General features: G+C 44.5%; 1 protein-coding gene across 4 annotated transcripts in view; it reads right to left on the minus strand.

The window, feature by feature from the left end:
- The window catches only part of Nrp1 (neuropilin 1), a 156,425-nt gene that overhangs the window by 3,527 nt on the left and 130,845 nt on the right, over positions 1–22,053 (minus strand). The window contains exons 11-16 of one of the 4 annotated variants that reach the window (XM_008847589.2): positions 21,293–21,376; positions 15,350–15,409; positions 9,131–9,268; positions 3,804–4,075; positions 3,299–3,395; positions 1,116–1,166 (exon numbers count right to left, since the gene is read on the minus strand). In XM_008847589.2, coding sequence (XP_008845811.1) covers positions 1,116–1,166; positions 3,299–3,395; positions 3,804–4,075; positions 9,131–9,268; positions 15,350–15,409; positions 21,293–21,376 — 702 coding nt within the window. Of the gene's footprint in view, positions 1–1,115; positions 1,167–3,298; positions 3,396–3,803; positions 4,079–9,130; positions 9,269–15,349; positions 15,410–21,271; positions 21,377–22,053 lie in introns of all 4 variants that reach the window. The other 3 variants (XM_029570666.1, XM_008847588.2, XM_029570665.1) reach the window with 3 other exon arrangements.

The raw sequence follows: 22,053 nt of genomic DNA on the forward strand, positions 1-22,053 counted from the left end.
GTGTCATGCCAAATAGAAGACATTTAATAATCAATGTGTCTACCACCCTGGTGGTGTCGCTGGAGACAGTCGCACTGCTCTGCAGTGGAGTCATTAGGGACGTGTTTTCTTTAGAGTGGAACATGAGAAGTTATTAGCACAGGAGCTTTGAGCCTAATTACCTGGTGCCAGGAGCAGGGCTGAAATGCTAATGGGCAGCTTGCATGGTGTTTACTTAATGGTGCTCTCTGTTCAACTGAGATTCCAATCAGCGAAAACTAAAAATATGAGATGCGAGTCCCTAAACAGGGGAAAACAAGCCTTGGGGCATATTAATATCTTCTCCCTTGATGAAACATTGTTTTGAAACAACTTCTAATAAAGTTTACGGCTGTGTGGACTTGGTAATGTGCTAATATTTCCAATAGCACAGAGTCGTGTTTATTTGTCTCTATCAGTCGGTGACAGGCTATATGTATAGAACCACGTTGACAACAGCAACAGATGGCGCAGTGCAGCACTGCCCCTGGTAGCTGTGAGCAATGCTGGGCAGGAGGTGTGGAAGCTTCTGGGACCTTGCTCTGATAAAATATCTTGCATCTGAGTGACACCGAGCAGCTTAACCCGTTAATCAAACACCCAGGGCCACCCCTTAATTAGCTAAGCTACCTATGTTTCAGTCCTGTTGTCTGTAGGATGAAGTGAACACGCCCCTTAGAACGGCTCTGAGGGTTCAGTGAGATAAGGTGTGCGTGCTGCTGCTTACAGTGTATCATCAACATTATCCATTTGACTGCCAGACTGTGGGGCTGTGGGAAGGAAATGGAAAAAGATGGGGAAAACACAGCAGAGCCACAGAGATGTGGGCTCTGCCTCCTCCTGAGGGCGCTCCCTGGATGGCAACTAGACACAAGCATTTGTTGGCTTCAGATCATTTCGTGAACACAGTCTCCACTACTTTCTGCTTTGTGATTCTTTCAGTGATAAAGCTCAGGGGAGGGGAGGAGGACTGGGTCAGGTTCATTCCCCAGAGTGCAAGCTACAGGAGTATATTAGGGTTCCAGAAAAGTTTCTTCACAAATGTAACAAAAGCCATAGGAAATTACAACGGAAGCTGAGCAGTAAGACTCATTTACCTGTTTCAGCGATTTTATTTTCTAGGTTCTTTTTATCCAGGTCTGTCGGTTCTGATAAGGTAAAGAAAAGTAAAAGATGTTTGAACTGCTAATACGATAAAAAATATGATACATACAAATGTCACAGATGTCCCCTAATGGCTCTGCTGAGCTTCCATGAGAGTTCACAGTGCATAGTGTCCCTATGAGTGAAGGAAAGAGGAACAGGTTTTGGCATGTGAAATGTGGGAAGGTTCTGATGAAAACAGGGAACCGAGTGGGGCTGGACCTACAGCCACTAGGCTGCAGTGTACTGGCACCTGTTTCCTGCATTGCCTGTATGATAGCACGTGGACTCTTTCAGGAGGGACACTTCTTGTGTTTTATCAGAAATCAGTAAGATAAAGTTCTGTGGAAGAAGTGGAGTCCCACGATTGAGTACAGTACTTAGTAGAGAGCTCTTGGTTCTCTGCTACATTCCAGCATTTAGAATCATGTCTAGTACATAACAGGCACTTTAGTAAGCGTGTTGTATAAATGAATGGTTCATGAGTAGTTGGTACTCTCATACTACCAGTGACTAGATTGTTCAGTAATCTGTATTTGGTGAATACTTATATAATTATCTTAGACATCTTGTGTGTGTGTGTGTGTGTGTGTGTGTGTGTATACATGTGTAGGCCAGAGGTTGTCATTGGCTGTCATTCATAAATTTCTCTCCACCTTAGTTTTTGAGACAGGTTCTCTCACTGAACCTGGAGCTCACTGATTCTGCTAGACTGGCTAGCCAGTGCACTCTGGGATCCATCTGTGTCTGCCTCCCAGTGCAGGAATTACAGATGTGTCCTACTGTGTCAGGCTTTTTACGTGGGTGCTGGGGATTCAAAGTTAGGTCCTTATGCTTGCCGTCTCCCCAGTCCTTTTAGACAACTTTGTATTTAGCACAATAATATAAAGTATTTTAATGGCATACTAGTTGCCTCTGACTGTTAAACCCAACAGCATTTACAGCTAGTGCCATACAACTTGGCACACTGCTTTGTTATAGTACAAGGTCAGTTAGAAATTGTTGGACTGAACTGAGTTTATTTCTTTGTTTTCATATTTGCAATTTTCTCTTCCCTAAAACATCCTCTTAGTTTCATCTTGGAATAAGAAAGCAACCATATTACATATACCATGTACTGTACGAAATACAGATTTGAATTGCAGGACAGCAGTCCATAGGAATAGTTTGTAAAACAGCCTCAACTGAGCTACTAATCTATGCCATTTTGTGATGATGCTTAGTATGGCACAACAAGGTCTCCTTATGTAGATGAAAGAGCAAACTGTTACCATTCTTTACTTTTTCCAATTTCTTCAATTGAAACTATCAAACTATTGACATTTCAGGGACCACATATATCCATTGTATTGTATAATAAAAGCTATGTATGTTACTGAAATGACCAAACCCCATTACAGCCAACAGGCCTTCTTTGTCTTAAATTTGCCCAGCAGGCTTATTCCATCCTGTTATAATTAACAGCCTATTATGTAATGATATATAACAAAAGTTTAAGTGTAACAAATGGAGCTTAAGACTAATTACTGTGCTATTACATTACCATTAGTGATGATACTTGTAATTATGTATCAAGAACTGGGGAATATGAATACATTTTCTATGCCCAACTTTCATCTGTGGACTGTACCAGCCTGTCATGACCAGCCCTGAAATGTAAGTCAAATATCTGCGTCTCTGTTATCCGCCAAGTCACGTCAGGCAGTGGCAGAGCCAGAAACATCTACTTATTTGCAATACAGAGAAGGATGTTGGTGACTGTGATTCATTAACAGTGTAATCTTAATTAAATTCTCTGTTATCAACATGTTTGAAGACCCGCTGTTCTGTTTATGAGAACAGCGCATTGGAATGGTCCAGATGTTTGTACATTCCACTCTCCATTAAAATGCTTTTGTATGCCAGATATAGCTTCAAAGCTACAATCTTTGGGTTCCACATCATTTCTGAAGTTTTAGAGGAACCAAGCAGACTTTCTAAGTGACCAAGGTTAGGTGAGGAAGCAACCCAAGACAGACCCAATTTTATGCCCTGGCTACATCTGAATTCTGGTCTAAATGACAACACACAGTTTGTCACATGCTAAGAACCTTTCTGGGGAAGCGCGCTCTTCACTTCTCCCCAAACCCATGCTTACTTTCACAGTCCTCTTGAGAGATGTGGTTGTTGATACTGATGTCATCTACAGCAATCCCACCGAGGTTTCCTCTTCCGATTTCACCCTCAAAAATCACCTGACAAGCAAAATCATTTTCACAGTTTTTTAAAGCTCTGTTCTCAACATCAATATTTATCAAAACTGGCTAGTTGGAAGCTCAGACACTTAGGTTAAACTCGTGTCTAAACATGCCCTTCACTCACCCTTCCTATCAGTTACAGTGCTGACTTAGAACCTCTCCACCCTCATTTTTCACAATACAAACTTTAAAATGGATAAAAAGCTCCAAAATGAAAGGAAGGATATTTGTGACAGACCAGAAATTGGTTAAAATGAAGCATTTCCCTTTCTTCCTACTGTATTCTAAGGGACCATGAGGTATTCTGCAAACATCTCGGAGGCAACAGTCCAGGATCAAGAGGAATTCCACACATTATCCTTGTGTCCTGAAGCCCCTGCCCACCCTCTGTAGAAGGGCTCATACCTGATACAGTTTCAGAGACTTGTGGAGCAAGACACGCCCTTCTTTCCAGTGATCTCCCTGGTGCCCGACCACCATCCAGACCTGCTGATCGTATTCCTCCGGCTTCTGGTAGCGCAGTTTGACCCTTAGGGTGCCGACATGAGAGCCAGACATGTGATACCAGAAGGTCATGCAGTGGGCAGAAGTCTGGGAATAGACCACCGGGCTCACCAGGCGGGCCACTTTGCCTTTCTGATTTTCATCAGCTTGTGAATAGATGAAGTTTCCATCTCCTGCTGAGGCAAAACTCTGGGTCAGGGAGAGACCAACCAAGTCCAGGGTGTTCCTTTGTCTGTCTCCTATCAAGTACAACCCATCACAACCCTCTCCTGGGCTGGGCACCAAGAACCCAAACAGGCAGTACATCAAGCATGATGCAGTTATTAGGAATCCTGTGGGCACTGTCGGCCCTGCTCGAAGTGCCTTTGAGTAACTTTGTCTTGAGACTGTTTACCTGGATCGTGTTATTGCAGGGAGTCAGACTATAACTCATAGTGGCCTTGGTACCACCACAGGTAGGCTGTAAGCACAGCCTGCACCCAGACTTTGGGGAAAGTGTTTGACTTTAAGATGTGGCAGCACACTCATGTGTACCCCAACATCCAATAGATTAACTGAGATTTTGAACCTTGTCCTCTGGACAATACACCTGCTAGATATTTGATGTGGTTTGCTGCTGCAGCTGTGGCTTCCACTGCTGTACTTTTCCCAAATGGCACAGATGTCTTTTTCTATTTATTATTTATTTGTTTATATTGTATGTGTTTGAGTGTTTTGCCTGCATGTACATAAATGCACCATGTGCATGCTAACCCACAGTGGCCAGAAGAGGGTGTCAGATGCCTGGAACTGGAGTTACTGATAGTTGTTAGCTGCTATGTGGGTGCTGGTAGCCTGCTCGAACAGCAGGTGCTCTTAACTGCCTAGTCATTTCTCTACTTTCCTCCCCCTTTTACTGAGGCAGAATCTCATTATGCAGCTCTGATTGGCCTGGAATTCCCTATGTAGACCAAGCTGGCCTCAAACTCACAGAGATCTGCCTGCTTCTACCTTCCAAGAGCTGGAACTAAAGGCATATGCCACCACACCCTAGCCCTGACATCTTTTTAAGAATGTTTGTATGTTTATGTGTGTTCTTGTGTATGCAAGAACAAGTGCATGTGTGTGGAGGTGCACAACCTCAGGCATCCTTTCTCAGGCACCATTCACCTTGCTTTTTGAAGTGGGGGGGTCTCACTGGCTGGCAACTTGCCAAGTAGGATAGGCCAGCAAGCTCCAGGGGGATTACAAATGTGTGCCATGAGGAGGCCTGGCTTTTTCTACATGGATTCCAGGGATTCAGGTCCTTGTGTTTACAAGGCAAGCACTTTGCTGACTGAGCCAGATTCCTAGTCCCTAAACATCCTCCTGAAAAAGAATCTGCTTGCTTTCCTTCAGCTCATGTTAACAGTCTATGGATTTTTTCAAGCATGCCCAGGAGTTTGATTCTCACCTGTGTGCTCTGCTTCTATGTGCTGCACTTCTGGCTCAAGGAGAAGCAAGTTTGCATTTTTGAGGCTCATTAGAACACGCCGTTTTGGCAACAGCGATGCCTACGGAGCCACAAGGACTTATTGTTGGCTTTGCTTTTAATCACCCCCAATGGGAACATTTGCTCTTGCTTCCACCTGGTATAAACACAACTCCTATGCCACCATTTGCTTTGCAAATAGGAATCACAGACTCCCACGCCTTACCTGATGTAACAGGGAATGTAATGTGATGCTTGGGCCTCAGTGGGTGCTTTGCTGGCCCACAGGCTTGTACACACTGTGCACATGTGGGGATGTCCTCCTATCTGGTTTCAGCAGTGTCTTAGATGGAAGTGTGTCAGTGGGCATCTTTCTTTCCTTACTGGGCCACTGACCTGAGATCTGGTGGATGCACTTATTAAAGTCAATGAGTGGATCTGTAAGGAAGGGTGGACACAGTGCAGAATACTACTCCAGAGGAGTGTGAAACACTCCAGGACATCACTCTCTACTCTTGTGTATTGTTCCCTGGTCCCTGCCCACTCTGATACTCCTGGGTTTCTGTTGTCCTACTGATTTGTCAAGCCCTGGCCACCTGTCTGTATGACAGTGCCATTGCACTGATGAGTGGCAGGTCATTCCACCAGGATGCACAGGGAAAAACACACCTGTCCTGTGCCTTCCCCCTGATCCTTTGGGAAAAGACCACAGTGAGCAATGTCACAGAGAGGAGACACAGTTACTGAGCTCACACTTTTGCCACCAATCTAACCAATTCACGTCTCATTTCAACCACACTTGAAACCTGAGAAAGCAAATCTAACATAGCCAGTCTCTCAGAGAACCTCTTCCTCTGACTCCTGATTTGTCTTTGTGTGTGTGTGTGTGTGTGTGTGTGTGTGTGTGTGTATGTGGAGGCTAGAAACAGATGTTGGGTGTCATTCCTCAATTGCTTCTCCACCTTGTTTTTTGAGACAGGATCTCTCAGTGAACCTGGAGTTCCTTGATTGGCTACATTAGCCAAGTCCTCAGTAGGCTATCTTTAACCCTTACTCCTTGTGTCTGTCACTAAATACCCTGGCAGCTGCACTGTGATGGTTTCCACCCACAACTAGATTGCCAGTCCCTTTCCCTTTGTACAATCAGAAATCCATGTTCAAGCCCCTTGGACAAAATGATGCCGTACAATGTACCCTCCATGTTGGTGAGTAATCAACTTCAGATAAAAAACATTCCAAATCACACTCGCACTGAACAAGTACAGGTTCCCCTCCCCCCATTAAAAAATACAGTATAAGGACCATTCATATAACGTTTGCCCATTATATATTTTAAATAATATGGAGCTCCTAAATCTTGAGGCAATGTGGGTATCAGTAAGTTTTATACAAATACTGTGGCATTTTATCTAAGACAGAAATGGAAAACCGGTTGCACCTGTATTTTCAGTGCTGAGTACAGTACCTGCTGTGTAAAAGAGCTGCTCAAGCAACATTTGTTCAGCGAACAAGGGAGAACAGTGAGATCTCGGGAATCTTTCATAAGGAGGTACACAATGGTTTCATTCTTACAGGTCAAATATACAAAATCAAGTGAGATTCACTTGCATTCACAATTGGGTATTTTAACAAAATAGTAATAATTTTAAAAATCCCCCAATGTCTAATTTTCAAAGTTCCAAATATGATTATTATGATGTCTTTGAGAAGGGTTTTCACTATGCAGCCTGGGCTGGCCTTGAACTTGTGGTCTGTCTGCCTCAGCCTCCTGAGTGCTGGGATTCTAGGTGAGCACCTCAATGCTTGACTTCCAAGTAATATTATTAAAAACTGAAGGGCTGGGGAGGTAGCACAGTTGGTAGTATGCACGGAGGAACCCTGGGTTCAATCCCCAGGACCACTGTGTGGTGGTGCACGCCTGTAATCCCATCACTTTGGAGGTGGAGACAGAAGGATCAGAAGTTCAAGGCCATCTTTGGCTACAGAGTGGGAATTTAAGGCCAGCTTGGGCTGTATGAGAGCTGGCAAGTTAGGGGCCATTCATCTAGATTGTTCCTTGTTAACAAGTTCCTGCCTTTCTCAGGTGTGCCCACCTCTCTTAGAAGATCCCATTTCTCATGCAGCGGCAGGCTGAGAGAACAAAGGAGCCACGTGCTTTGAGGGAATCTCACTTCTCTGCTGTGAATCTAAGACAAGTCACCCTTTTCTGATACTCCGAAAGTACGGATGTTTCCCCCTTTCAGTGGGTTTATCACGTTCTGGGTCGGGAACTGTGTCTTCTTTTTCTCAATTAGCACTCAACTTCTGCCAGCCTTTTAGCTTTTGTCTCTGGCTAACACAGCTTTTAACCCCCTTTGAGTGTCAGGTCCTACTGAGCCATTTCAATTCACTTTGCATCCAATTTCCCACCATTACTGCCTTCATCCCAGCTAATTGCATTTAGTTAATTTGATGCCATTTATGTGTACGGTGCCATTCACAGTCAAAGTATTTTAAGTTTTCTAAAACTGCTTGTCTTAAGATTCAATGGAAAGTGTCTCAGAATTGAAGGGGTCCAATTTTATCCAATTTCCTTGTCATTGTCATTAGGAAAGAGGTAGCGGTGGCAGGCAGAGGCCTATTCAGCCTGTTTTGTTGCTGTGTTCACTGAGAAAGAAGTGAGCCAGCAGATGAGAGGGACGTGTGGGCCTTTTGTCCAGCCAGCCCACATGCCAGCCATCCCAGTGCTGGAATGGGATAATTTAATGGGGTCCCTCATCGCCCCAAATACTCCACTAGAGGGTCTTGACAAGCCACTAGTGAATAAAGTTCAAGTTGGGCAGGTGTGTGTTGCAAGTATATCTGTGAAAAATCAGTGTGTGTGTGTGTGTGTGTGTGTGTGTGTGTGTGTGTGTACTGCTGGTTCTATATAAGGACCTCAGGTGGGGTAAAGAAACCAAGATGGTTGTGAGCAGGGGCTCACCGGATCAGCTGTCTGGTTCATTTTTCTCCCAGCACTTCTTCATAGGAAGAAAACAAGGCAGCAGGTGGGGCAGATTGAGAGCCAGAGTAAAGTGATCAGAGAAAATGGGCCAGCCTGAGAGACATCTCCTGAAAAAGAATGCGTCTCACCCATATTGTTCCCCCTTTGCTTCAGAAGAACAAGCCCTGGGATGACAAATGTGCCCTTAGGGACAGGTAAGCAAGCAGCATAACATTTCTGGACATGTATTAATGCAGATTCTGGGTGCAGAGAGCATTGACAAGGCAGGCTTATGTGCAGAGAGTCAGCTGAACTATTTTTTAGAGACAGGGCCTCATGTAGCCCAGGATGTCTTTGAATGCCATATGTAGCCAAGATGATCTTGAACTTCTGATTCTCCTGGTTCTGCCTCCAGAGTGCTGGGATTATAAGCATGTGTCACCATGCCTGGTTTGCTACTATTTCTTTTCTACTTCTTAAAACAGTTAAAATTGTCCTAAGTAAAAGTTCAGAAATAGTTAAAAATGAGCTTGAGTTCACTGAATATATTTAAAATTGGCCTTGATAAAAGTGAGCATGGATTTCCCACTCTTGCTGTTTTTGAAGGAGGCCCATCAGTGGCCAGACTCAATCAACATTCCCAGTCTTGCCCCAAGCTTCTCTCCAGCAAGGAAAGAGTCTTTGAGATTCCAGAAAACAAAATGATGAGTGAATGCTTCCAATATTTCTTTTTATCACCCATAAACCTACAAGAGCCAAGAACTTTCCCTGGTACCCGCAGTCTCGACCAGCACAGGGCCACAGTGGTACCCTTACCTGTATGGTCCTGAATGGGTCCCGTCTTGCTCGTCAGCACACTCCACTTGAGCTGTGCATGGTTGTCATGTTCCCAGTGGCAGAACGTCTTATGAGAGCCCCAACCAAACTCACAGTTGAAACCGTAAGTGGGAAACTCTTCAGCGGGTAAGAAAGGAAAACAGAGACATGACAAGAAAGACAAATTTAGTCACCATGGTCAGGAAGGCCTTTAAATTTATCCCAGTTCAAGACCAGCCTGGTCTACATAGTGAGTTCCAGGACAGCTGGGGCTACAGGGAGACTCTGTCTCAAAAAGGCCAAAAAAAAAAGAAAACAAAAAGAAAAAAGAGTGCATACTGGTTGTGGTTTTTATAACTTTACATCTATTCAAAAGTTCTGGGAAATCCACAAAATCTAGGATTACCAAGAAACCAACTGATACACAGACAAGTCAAAATGTTTGCAAAGTTACATTTAGTATTATAGTTTTATTTTTCTTGTGTCCAGCTTTAAAAAGATTATGGACTGCCTGTCAGATTGGGTTTATGTGAGATTTCCAGGAAGGCTACTTTCCAAGGCACATCTGCAACACTTTCTCTATTTGCACAATATTTAATAGGAAAGATACTCTGTTACTGAAGATGAATCATATAAATTGATATCCATCAATGAAAAGAATCTTATTAGAAATTGACTGTGAGCCTCTAAATCTCTGGGATGTGCCTTGGCAGGAAGCCTGGCCTTCTGAGTCTCTAACCCCTCTCACTGCACCAGCTGACAGCCAGGCCCCTGTCAGGGAGGAATGGCTGAGGCATTTTTCTGAGATTATTTCTTTCTTCTATGCTTTCCATCAGGTCAATTAATTTCAGAATAAGTCTGCTTTCTTTCTTTTTTTAGTGAATTTCTAAATTTGCATATAAATTGTTCGCTCCACTTAAAACCTCAATGCAAGGTCATATAAAGCCAAAACTCATTTAAGCAGCCCCCCTTAAAATTTTTTTTTAATCTTCCAAATGCTTCCTTGGGATGATGAAAGAAAGCGTCTGACCTTGTGCTCCTCACACCCTAAAGCTTTTCTTTTACTCAACCCCATTTTTGAAAGGAGCTTGACTTTTGAAGTATGCAAAGATGAAATCTGTGAGGATTTTGTTTGGGGAAGGGTAAGCAAAGGCTAAAAACAACTCCAAAGATGAGGCCATTGTGCTTTCTCTGGTGCCTCCTTCCCCACACAGAATGGAGCACCACGAGGCAGCCCGTCCTTACTGGCCACCAGGCCCCTGCGTTCAGGAATCCACAAGATGGCAGCATTGAGTCGGACAGAACAGCATCAGGGGCGTCTGCCCAATTGAAGTGGGGCCTCAAAGACTTGCTGTGCACAATAAGGGAAGCAGGCTATTATGGGCCGCCTTAGGGTCAGGAGGAGACCCCCCATCTCTTTTTGAGCTTTCCTTTAACTTGCCCAAGTGCTTAACACAAAGTCCCTAGCTTGCCCACATCCACTGCCCCTCCTCCACCGAACAATGGAGGGAAGGATTTTAATGGGAAGATTTATTGAATGGATAAGGATGATTTATCCATTTCTTGGTTTCCAAGGAATTCTTTTCAAATGCTAATGTCAGATTTTGGAAGGAACGCATCCTATGAATAGTCAGAACTAAGCGGTATGGAATTCCCGCAAAAGAGAAGTAGACCACACGATGTGCACATGCCCTACTAGAGCGAAGGGGCCGCGTGAGTGTCCAAGGAGAGGGGTAGCTCATGCGCAGGCTACTGAACCAGGAAGTGCAACTTCTTAAGGCAGGAAGATCTCTTTCCCAAAGTTACCACCTTTTGGGGCAGCAAAACTGAATTCTGCGGGTGGCATGGTCTAAGAAGCAGGGACTAAAGACTGAGGAACCTTAGGGTCAACCATGCACTATTGTGTAATCTCATGGTAGAAACTATTAATACTGGAATATATGAAAGTGTGAGGTTTGGGCTTTTATCCTTAGTGTGCTTTGTAAGACATACAAGAGGGCAGAAAGCCATCAGAACACACATAGCTTTGGCTTCACTTGCCTTGCTAACACATAACATTTACCCTATGGTCCAGAAAGCCACACTCTCCATTATGTTGGCTAGTCACAATCTGAAGACACCATAAAGTATATAAACTTGAAGTTTTAGTGATGATCAAGACATGGAGAAAAGATCTTCCTTGCATTTCTCCTACCCTCAGTGAATGGCAACCACCTTTATCTTTTAGTGGCCTGACCAACCCTGTGAATTTAACTAGAGGATCTGCTCTTACATTGTATTGGATCTACATTGCTTCCTTGTCTTGTTCATATAACTTATGGCTATCTTGTCCATTTAAAAGAAACTTAAATCCATGCATTTGGGGAGAGGGGTAAGGGGATGATGATGTGTGTAGCTCGGTGCTGACAAATAAAGCCTGGATAGAAAGGTATTTTACATTCAAAATACAGACAGACATGTAGAAAGTGAAAGACAGTGAGAGGAGCAGGAAAGGAGAAGAGAGGAAAAAAAGAGAGAGGAGGAAGAAAAAGGCACATAAATGTACAGGACCAGTGACCTTTATGTTTTCAAATTCTTACCAAGCCCCTGGAGTTCTGCACAGTTCTTATTAAATTCAATGGGAAAAATTGGACTGAATCCATCCTTAAAAATAGCAGGAAACAATATTCTGAACTTCAAACAAATTTATGGCCTCTGTGAGCAAGTGCCATTTGCACTGCCCAAACCATCTTGCCTGGAACTGAGTCACTGGCACTCTATGCGAGCAAGGACTTAATTTTCAAATCTTGTATTCATGACTCCTATTGAGTACGTCCACTACATGCTCATCGGCTACTCTCAAAGTCCAAGCAAAATGGAGGTGCAGAGGCCCACGAAAGCACAACTCACCAACACTGTGAGCTGCAGCAGGGATGTGGGAAGATGCAAGAGGGTTAAAGTTCTCTGCAGTGAGGGCTGCCTTAAATACAGGGGTCTTGGCGCTTTCCATCCAAGCATCCATAGGCCCCTGATGGCAATGCAGACAGTATAAATATTCTGTCCCTGTTGAGTTTATTATATTGATGACAATCCTCAAAATGAACTGTGTGTGAGTGTGTATATGTGTGTAAGACAGTGTGTGTGTGTGTGTATATGTGTGTGTGTGTTCATGCATGTGTGTGCATGCGTGTGTGGAGGCCAGAGGTCAATCTTAGGTGTTATTCCTCAGGCACTATCTGTATTATTTTTTGAGACAAGATCTCTCACTAGGGTCTGAAACTTGCCAAGTAGACTAGTCTGGTTGCCAGTGAGTCCCAGGGATCCCCCGCAGGCATGTTCTACCATATCCAGCTTTCTGTGTGAGCTCTGGGGATTGAACTCAAGTTTTTGTGCTTGTACAAAAAGCATTTACTGACTGAGCCATCTTCCCAGTCCCTCAAAACAAAACCTTAAGTTTCTGCTTAGTCTAGAACAGCCCTAGGAAAATAGCATTCAGATGAAGACTGGGGGTCTGTCTGTCTGTTCCTACCTATGAAGAATGGAAAGACTGCAGAAGCGAGTATATGGAAGTTTTCATGAGGTGAACCTGACTGTGGGCTAGACCTTTGGGAGCATGCTCAGGCCTTGTGTTGCCTATTGCAGTGACTTAACCAGAAGGTTACAGTAAAGAGACCTCTTCCAAAGGAGGTCATACAGCCCACAGCCCTCCAACAAAGAGGTGGAGATCAGATACATAATTTAGACAATGGAATAAGCAGGAAACCACATGTACAGAGACCACTCCTATTGGTCAGCCATGCCGTTTGAACCAGTCTTGTCTAGATGGTAGTAGCAATAGGTCTTGCTGGTTCATGCTTTGTACACCTGCCCTCTGGCCTTGGAAGGCCCTGTGAGAGGGTTGACTGGGCCCTATCTCTAAGGCCTTCACAAGAATGACCTGAAGATCCTGTAGGATGCAAATGTGTCTTGCTGTGGCCACCTTGACCTTGGACACTGGGGTAGACTTTCAGGTTCGGAATCTGATACCACTTTCTGCCTTCTCCACAGCTATTGTTCCCTTTCACTGTTTGCAAAGATCCCTATGCCCTTCTAATAGGCAAGAAGAGAGAGAGGTAGATGAAGCAAGTGAGCTAACCACTTTAGAGTGTCTCTTAATCACCTCTGCAGGAGAAGAAAAGAAACTAATACAGCAGTTAAAATGTGCAATGTGTCTCCAGAATGTCATTCATTCACCTTGCCCTCTTTCTGATCCTACAGGCCAGAGAGCCAACTGCAGCTGTGGTCCTTGTCCCGGAGAAGACTCCCAGGACACATAGACCAGGGCCTTCCTCCTATAATATCGTGGCAGAAGTGAAGATAGTTCCAGAAGACACATGTGTTCTTCCCTTTGGTTGGCTAGGACTATTGAAAAAACTATTGAAATTCTGGAATTTCCCCAGGAATCTCATACTGGGAGAAGGAAAGGGCTGAAGCCTGGGCCAGCAGGAGGAGGGACATGTCTCCAGGAAGAGTGTTCACACAGGTCTGACTGCATATCCTCTGTTTAAACCTAAATCTCCTGTCAGCTCTCAGATGGAGCCGAGAGTCACCGGACCTCTGTTCCCTTCCCATCATGTCCATGTTTCAGGACTCTCCTATTTCTGCCTTTTGTTATTACTTGCTTGTTTAATCAGCCTATTGAAAGTGGGTGGTCAAGCCTAGCTTGTCAGGGCTTCAGGATCCAGGCTCTGACCCTAACAACTACCATAGTACCCCGGGGTCAACCTGAGGTGGCTACACAGCTCCCAGGCCACTTTATAATCTGGAAAGGTATATGTAGGAATATAGCATTTTGGGGACTTAGGTGACAATCTTTGTTTCTCTGTCTGGTGTTTGAGGCTATTGGGCTATGTGGCAGCAAATATTTTGTCAACCTGAGCTCAGGGAAATGGGAAGAAAGTTTCATGGAAGAAGTTTGCCTTGCAGCTTAATCAGGTCAATGGTGACAGTGACCTTTAAGGAAGCATGCTAATTAGGGCTATGCTTTCTGGTCTGCCTCTTTGAGACAGTCAGTGTGGAGGAAACATTGATATATACCACATAGCCCCATGAATAAATGGCTGTGGAGGCCAGGGCCTAGTGAGCTTCAATAAAGGTAATGGAAGAATCTGGAAAGCTGACCCTCTCACCTTCTTCTAATGATTAACTCTAAAGTATTTAAAACCTCAAATTGCTCACTCACTTCTTTCCTTCATGTGCCCATGGGGAAGAATGTCGTGGAATACTAACGGAAAAAAAGAAGGCAGCCTCTGATTAACAGCTGCGGGTGCTGAGTCCATAGGTTTTCCTGTGGGCAAGACGATGGGGGGGGGGCTACTTCCAGGGTGTTCCTGTGCCCAGGCCCAGTGTAAACCTTGGTTTCCTGAGCCCCTCTGATGGCACACCCACTGTGAATGCTGCTGTAAAACTGCCAACTCCGTGCAGGCGCAACAGACAAACTTTGCGCCTGCCTCTCAGTTTCGTTTGAAGGATGGTGATGAAAATAAATAGTCAGCCTGTGGCTTGTGAGATTTCCTTCTTCTAGTTTGCAAACATAGTCCGAGTTGGAGCTGTGCTGCATTTAAACACAATATGTCTCTCAGTTCCCTAGGGGGGAGGGGGTGGAGCTGGGATTTGTCATTCAGCAGTGACTGACAGAGAAGGGAACCCCTGCTCACTGCTGCAGACACTGGATCAAAGGCATGTGGCAATCAAGGTTCTCCCTGAGACCCAATTCATGGTGAATCTCTCCTAGGCCTATGTGGCAACTGAAGCCAGAATGCTAAGTGATGCTGTTTGCGGGAGGATTGGGGGCACACACAGAATCTATGACACCTTAGATTTCATCTGCTACCTGTGATGGTTTGAATGAGATGTCCCCGACAGGCTCCAAGTATTAGAACATGTTGTTCCCAGTTGGTGGTGCTGTTTTGGGAGGTCATGGAACCTTAAGAGGTGTGGCCTTGCTGGAGGAAACAGGTCACTGGAGACCGGCTTTGAGAGTTCATTAGCCTCGTCCCACTTTGAGTTTTGCTCTCTCTGCTTCCTGTACTGCTTAAAGATGTGAGCACTCAGCTTTCTGCTTCAGCCTGTTACCATGCCTTCCTGACATGATGGACTCTTATCTCTTTGCAATTGCAAACCCAAAAATTTTTTCCTTGTATAAGTTGCCTTGGTCATGGTGTTTTGTCACAGCAACAGAAAAGTAACTAATGTACTTACCTGATTGGATGGTGCTGTCTATCATGGTCGGCTTCTCTGTGGCCAGTACAGTAGTGCCTCCTGAAAAACAAGGGCAGTAGCAAACTTAAGTAAGAAAAAGGAAGGTAGCCTGCTGTCATGTTGCATGCTAACATATCCACAGAAACCATCATTCCCCATGGAAAAGTCTTCCTTTAGTTCCTGCCAGGATCACTATCTCACTGTCTACCACAGCATCTAATTCAAGTAGCAGTACTTTTTGTTTTATTTTAAATCATTTATGCATGCACATGTATGTGTGTGCATATTTATATGTGCAAGTACACATGCATGTGTGTGGGTACAAGTGTATGTGGATACCAGAGACAACCTGAGGTGTCAGCCTCAGAAATGTCATCTACTTCTTTTGAAACAGGGTCTCTCATTGGCCTAAACTCTCCAAGTAGGCTAGGCTGGCTGGCAAGTGAGCCCAGTGAATCTCAGTCTCCTGTCTCTGCCTTCCCAGCACTGGGACTGCAAGCTCTCACCATCATGTCTGGCTTTTTTATGTGAATTCTGGGGATGGAACAAGCCTGGGGTTCTCAGACTTGTGAGGCAAGCACTTTACCAACTGAGCCATCTCCTCAGCTCTAACAGCATTACTTTTACTTCACATAGTTGTCTTTTAAACTTAAAAAAAAAAATCAATGAACACTGTCTCTATCTATGGTGTACAATATAACAACAACAACACACACACACACTAAAGAATAGCTAAATTGCGTTAATTAGCAAATCTATTGCCCTTCATTTTATTTATTTTTTATTTTTTGGTGATGAGAACATGTACAATCTCTTACAGCAATTTTTAGGTATGCCATGTATCCCAGCACATTTCTTTATAAAGTATATATAAGGCATGGAGAGCCTGGGACTTTGTTCCAAGGCGTTCACAGATTCTCAGGCTAAATGCAGCATTCGCTTGCTATAGTGAAAGGTGAGGGCCACCAAAGTCCTCAGTGACTTGGGTTAAACTTGACCTTCACCTCGGAGCTTCAGAGAGTTTCTGAGGTTTCAGATGTGGGCCTTCAGGGAAGTTGCAAGGCCAGTTTCCACGTGATAGTTTTAAAACTGAAGGTTTAAAGTGGATGGTAGTGATTCCTCCGTTCTCTATTTTCCCCTCGAGTAGACATTTATTTTTCCCAAGAAAAAGTATTTCGCTCAATATGTTGTTTGGGAAAGTGGTGGAAGGCAGTGTGAAAGGGGATGGGGATGAGCACTTCTTTCTGGTTCCAAGGAACTTGAAGATTGAGCGAATAACCGTGAATGCTGCCAGCTCTCAGTCAATCCGGGACTTCTTTGAAGACTTAACTTTGTCTTCTCTTCTGCATGACCACTCTGCCATCATCACTTACCATCACTGTAGGCTGTTCTGAGCAGCGTTTTTCCTGTGTGTGTATACACATGCCTGGGTGTATGTGTGCTCTTGCCTGTGGGTGCATATGCATGTGAGGATGCTGTGAATGTGTGTGCTCCTGTGTATGGAAGCCAGAGGTCAACCTCCAGTGTCATTCCTTAGGAGCTGTCTACCTCGCTCTTTTGGGACAAGGTCTGTCACTGGGGCCTGGGGCTTATTGACTAGGCTAGGCTGACTAACTACAAACCTAAGGATCCTCCTGTCTCCTAGTTCTCAGTACTGAGATTACAAATATGTACCACCATGCATTTCTTTTTACTTGGATCCTGGGGATTTGAACTCAGGTCCTTCTGCTTGTATAGTAAGCACTTTGCCTACTAAGTTCTCTCTCTAGCTCCAGTTGATTTTTATCTAAAAGTAGAAGTACTGGCCAATTTAGGGTAGGGTCAGGGTTGGACTGAGACTTATCGTGGGATGTTCTGCACATGGCTCTGAGGTGCAGCAGTTGTGCTCTGCCCAACAGCCCATGCCTATGGATTTGTGATAATCTTTACCCAGGTCTGTCTTTCCCTACACTTCCACACACCAGAAATCACCTTACATGTTCCCATCATGAATCAGAGAGCTGTAACATTGTACTTTTGGAATGGTCTAGAGATTTCTGAGCTAACTCTCTGCAGCAGCACGTCCCACTTCCTGAGTGAAAGTGCTGGAGGAGGGTCACAGGTATGTGGCCTCAATAAGGTAGGCAATGGAAAGAAGAGATTATGCACACAGGGTTAAGAAGGTGAATCTACAATGGGAGGATTGGAGGGAAGCCAGAATACATTAGCATCCCATCCCCAGTGGTCTTAGAAGAGACAGATTCAAGGTGAACACTCACTTTCATATCCGCTATACATTATCAGTTTTGTTACAGGTTGGGAGCTGAATTCCACTGTTGAGTACAGGTGACTCAAAGTGAAATTCAGGCTTATGCCACCTTTCAAAGACATCTGCAAGTAAATAACTTCAGGGGTGAATTTCCAGCTTGGCAAGGAAGCACAGGGACACCAAATTTCCCATTCCCACTACAGGGCACTGTTTCTGGGAGTCAGTTTCTGATGGAGCATTTGTCCCCCTCTATATGCAAACATGTCATCCAGGAGAGGAACTAAAACAGACTCTGAAAGTACTGAGGGAATAAGCTCTGTCCAAGAGAGAGCATCGAGCTGGCTTGAGGTTCTCAGTTATCAGGGTTCAAATGTGAAAACTCCTGCTGGTCTTATGACACTAAACACCCAAAGTTTAGAGCACTGGCCATAAAGCCTGCTACCATTAGCCAAAAGGGTAAGAGGGGCCTGTAGGAAGTCACTTGGGTTAGGTGTGAGCTCAGGGGCATGTATTTTAAATGTAAAAGTTTCTTGGGTCAGGTGTGGGCTCAGGAGGTGTACATTTTGCAGGTAAAAAGATGCTTGGGTTAGGTGAGGTTAGATAGGGTACTGGCCCCATGCAAACAATTTCACATGAGCACCACCTTTTCCAGAAAAAACCTTTACAGTTTTTTTGTTTTTTTTTTTTTTTTTTAAGAAAAATTGACCTTAATATAATCAATGGAAACAAAGAAGACTGAGAATGTCTTAAGATCATGTGCTTTTGGTGGGGTGACCGTCTTACTATTGTGTGTAGATTTTTAAAATTGTTGAGACAGACATATCAGTCTGAGAAAATAAGTTTTCTTCTTTGTCATGGTAACCCTAAAAAAAATTAAGAAGGAATTTTTTTTTCTATACTTGAAAAACAATTTCAAGCACTGTAGGTAAAGCAAAACCTTGTCCTCGTCAAGGGCTGTCACTGTTTCCACTCTGAATGACACATTTTCTGGGGTTTGTGGCTGGTCTCAAATGCGGTTTGCTCCAGGCTAACAGACTTGCCTTATTCATTCAAAGCCTTCAGTTTGAGTTGATTCAGTCATGAACTGATGTAAAAATGAGAAGGCTGTTTGTTCTGATATGCAGAGTAAATCCGAGCCTTTGTTTCTAATCAATATTAACTGACCACTCTAGAGTTTATAAGGAAAAGAGCCCTCCACAGAGGGCAATTGAAAAATGTGTGCTGTGATACTGAAATTCCTCCTTTTGATGAAGAATGTCACTGCGGATGTGTTGGGGCCCAGAAACCCTGAGGCTTGGGGTGGCCTCCTTACTCTGGGAAGGCTGTATAGGGTCTGGCTCTGGAAATGGGCCTCTGTTTTCTACATCAGCTGCAGAACTTACCATTTGTCATCTAGATGCATCTAGAATATGCATCTGCATTAATCAGAGTAACTCTTTTATGGCTTGTAGCTGATTATCTATAAGATTTGCATGGACTGCTCATAGCGATGAGATCTTTATTGTTCTAAGTGATTGTCTTGGAAACTCAGGGAGACAGCTTCAAGGCATGGGATTAAAACGTAAATCTAAGTCACAGTATTAAATTTCTGGGCAGATTATTTTTAACCCTATATTTCATCTAGGAGCACAGAGCTCTTTCCCTCTCACAAAGGCGAGATTATGAAGTAATTGGAAATGGACAGAAACACGGTCCCTAGATTTTTGCTCTAACGGGTTAGCAAACAGTATTAGTGCATTAGGAAATTACATGATAACACCTTCAATTTTGCCCTTGGAAATTAGTTTTGGGGGCTCTGGGTCAATGGGCTAGGGAAGATAGCTCAGTAAAGTGCTTACAGCACAAATCTGAGTTTGATCCCCAGCACCCAATGTTAAAAGTTAGGCATACTCAGCTGGAAAGGGAGACCTGAAATGGAAGAGCACCTGGATAGAAAGAAGAGGAAACAGGAGTGACAGGCCCCTACCCCACTAGCCACCTACCAGGGAGGAGTAACAGGCCCCCATCTCACTAGCCACCTGCCAAGGGGCCTAGACACCCAGTGCAAGACAGGCCTTCACAGGCATCTGTCCTGGAATATCAATCACCCCCTGCTCATGGACAGGACAACAGCCCAATCTACTTTCCATTCCCTGGCCTCCACTAGCTGGGCATCTTGTCCACTGATGACCAGACCTTGTCTTCTGACAGTGCCAGTTTTTCTCTCTTTGACTCCTCAAGGTATCCATCGTATCCATCTTGTGTGTTCCTGATAGGCGGCAGACTACTTCAGCTGACCGGGGCAAGGCCCAATCTTCTCCACCTGCCACTCTGTGTCCACTACCTCCAAACACAACTGCCCAAAGAGTGTGTTCTAAGATGGACATCAGGCCATCAGCACTCAAACCAACCCCAGCCATCACAGCTGAGCAGGCCTCCACAGGCTGCCTGCACCACACATCACAGGTGCTCTCCTGCCCAGCTGTCTGCTTAGACGTTGGTGTTCTCCAAGCAGGGCTGTGCGTCAGGGCCCAGCACAATTCTGAAGACTCTAACACAAGTATGTTACTTGTAGGCTCCACGCATGTGTGCTAAACTGCCTTGACCTAGGAGTAGTGTGGTCCCTGGGGAGAGTCAGAGTAGAGCAAAAGTCTCCACAGCCTGTGAATGCCCTATCTGATTTAAATACAGCGCATTTACACACCTGTACCCTCAGTACTTGGCGCCAGTCAAGTGGCACTCTAGAACTTGATAATCAGCCAGCCTAGCAGAATTGGGGAGCTCCAGGCTCAGTGAGAGAGCCTGTCTCAAAGAATATGGTGGAGAACAATTGAGGAAGACAGCTAGTGTTGACCTTTGACCTCCACAAGCATGCACATGTGCACACACACACAAACACATACATACCCAAAATAGAATAAATGTTAGATGGGAGAAGGGACTGCATTTTTTGGCCCCAGGTAATAGTAAAGGTCCCTTAATACTTTTTGCAAAAATAGACTGTGAATCGTGGTGACTTGGTCAATTTCCAAATGGGCAATCCCATTTTCCTATTTGCTTAATTTCCCCTGCCACTCCAAGGGGTAGAAAAGGCCATTTTACAGCTTTTGAGATTTTGGGTGGTGTGGGAGTAATACCAGAGGAACTGCGAGGCCCGGGCACACTCCAGTCGTATCCTGCTAGCTGGTGGTGATGTGAAATCACAGCTAATTCTGCCTGAGTAAATTCCAATATAAAATGATTTACAAAATCCCTACTAAAAAACCTCATTGAAAATAGAAGCCTAATTTAATCAATTTGTTGGATAAAGTCTCCACTCAAACAATTTTGTGCTCATTAGGAAAGGAAAGTGAATGCTTTAAAGTGTGTGGTTGGGAATGTGTGGCTCATGTGTTGCAGTGAGGAGGTGGGGAGGGGGCTGTCTAAAGACGAGTTTAGCATACTCAGCTCTGGAGAAATTCTAGTTCCATGAGAATAATCCTAGCCTTTGACTCGGACATGGTCATGGCTACTAGGAGTAATTTGTGTATTTGGGTGGCACAAGGTAATGGAGATGCATGTGGGATGACAAGCTCTGTTCCCAGGTGGCCCTGTCAGCACCCGGACACCTACCACCACGAATGACAAGCACACACAGAGAGGACGAGAACATGGACTGACAGGGCACAGCGATGGGATGAGGGTGGGCTCTGCACCTGTGAGCTGGAAGTCATCACCTGTGCCACTGTGACAGTTGGCCTGGTCGTCGTCACACTCGTCCACCAGGTTCCCATTGGGTGTAGTCGGTCCAGTGGTAGGCGCTGAAATGAGATCCAAGAGTTACTATCTCCAACTTCCTGAAAGCTGTTGGATTTGCTAATACTTCTGCAGCAAACTCAAGTGTGCTGTATGCAGAGGAGGGGCGCTGCCTGTCTCAGGAAGCTAAACACTTAAATTTTACAGAAAGCATGTGAGACTGGCTGGGGTGTTTGATCTCTATCTGCTGAGTGGCTTTGGCTGCAGGGTACACATTGTTATCTACATAAACATCCCTTTTTTTGAAAACCTCTTTGTTCATGGCTCTGAGTTGAGAACTTCTATGATAGAGATTTGCCTGGACTGTGTTTCATTTCCAAGGTGCTAAGAAGTCACGCCCATGAATTCTTTTGTATTCTCAGTATTGACTGGTTTCCTGAGTTTATATTATTGATTTTTTTCTCCCAAAGGGAGCATTGGCAATCACTTTTGACACCACATTGTTCTTTGATCCAGAGTAACTCTCTAAGCAGCTCTCCACCTGGGGCCTTCTCTCCAGGGCAGGTGTGAGCTGTGCTGTCTCACATGGCAGAGGTCAGCTTACCTGGCCTCCTGGGGGATCGCATTCCGCTGCCAGCCTCCCATATCTTTGAGTTTAGAGTTGAAAAGGAGCCAACATTAATCAAAGACTGCTTTTGAAGTCCTTCAACTTTAGTTCAGTCTATTTTTTTCAGCCTGTTAC

This window comes from Nannospalax galili, unplaced genomic scaffold (genome assembly GCF_000622305.1).
Source record: "Nannospalax galili isolate Female #2095 unplaced genomic scaffold, S.galili_v1.0 scaffold123, whole genome shotgun sequence".
Taxonomy (NCBI): Eukaryota; Metazoa; Chordata; class Mammalia; order Rodentia; family Spalacidae; genus Nannospalax; species Nannospalax galili.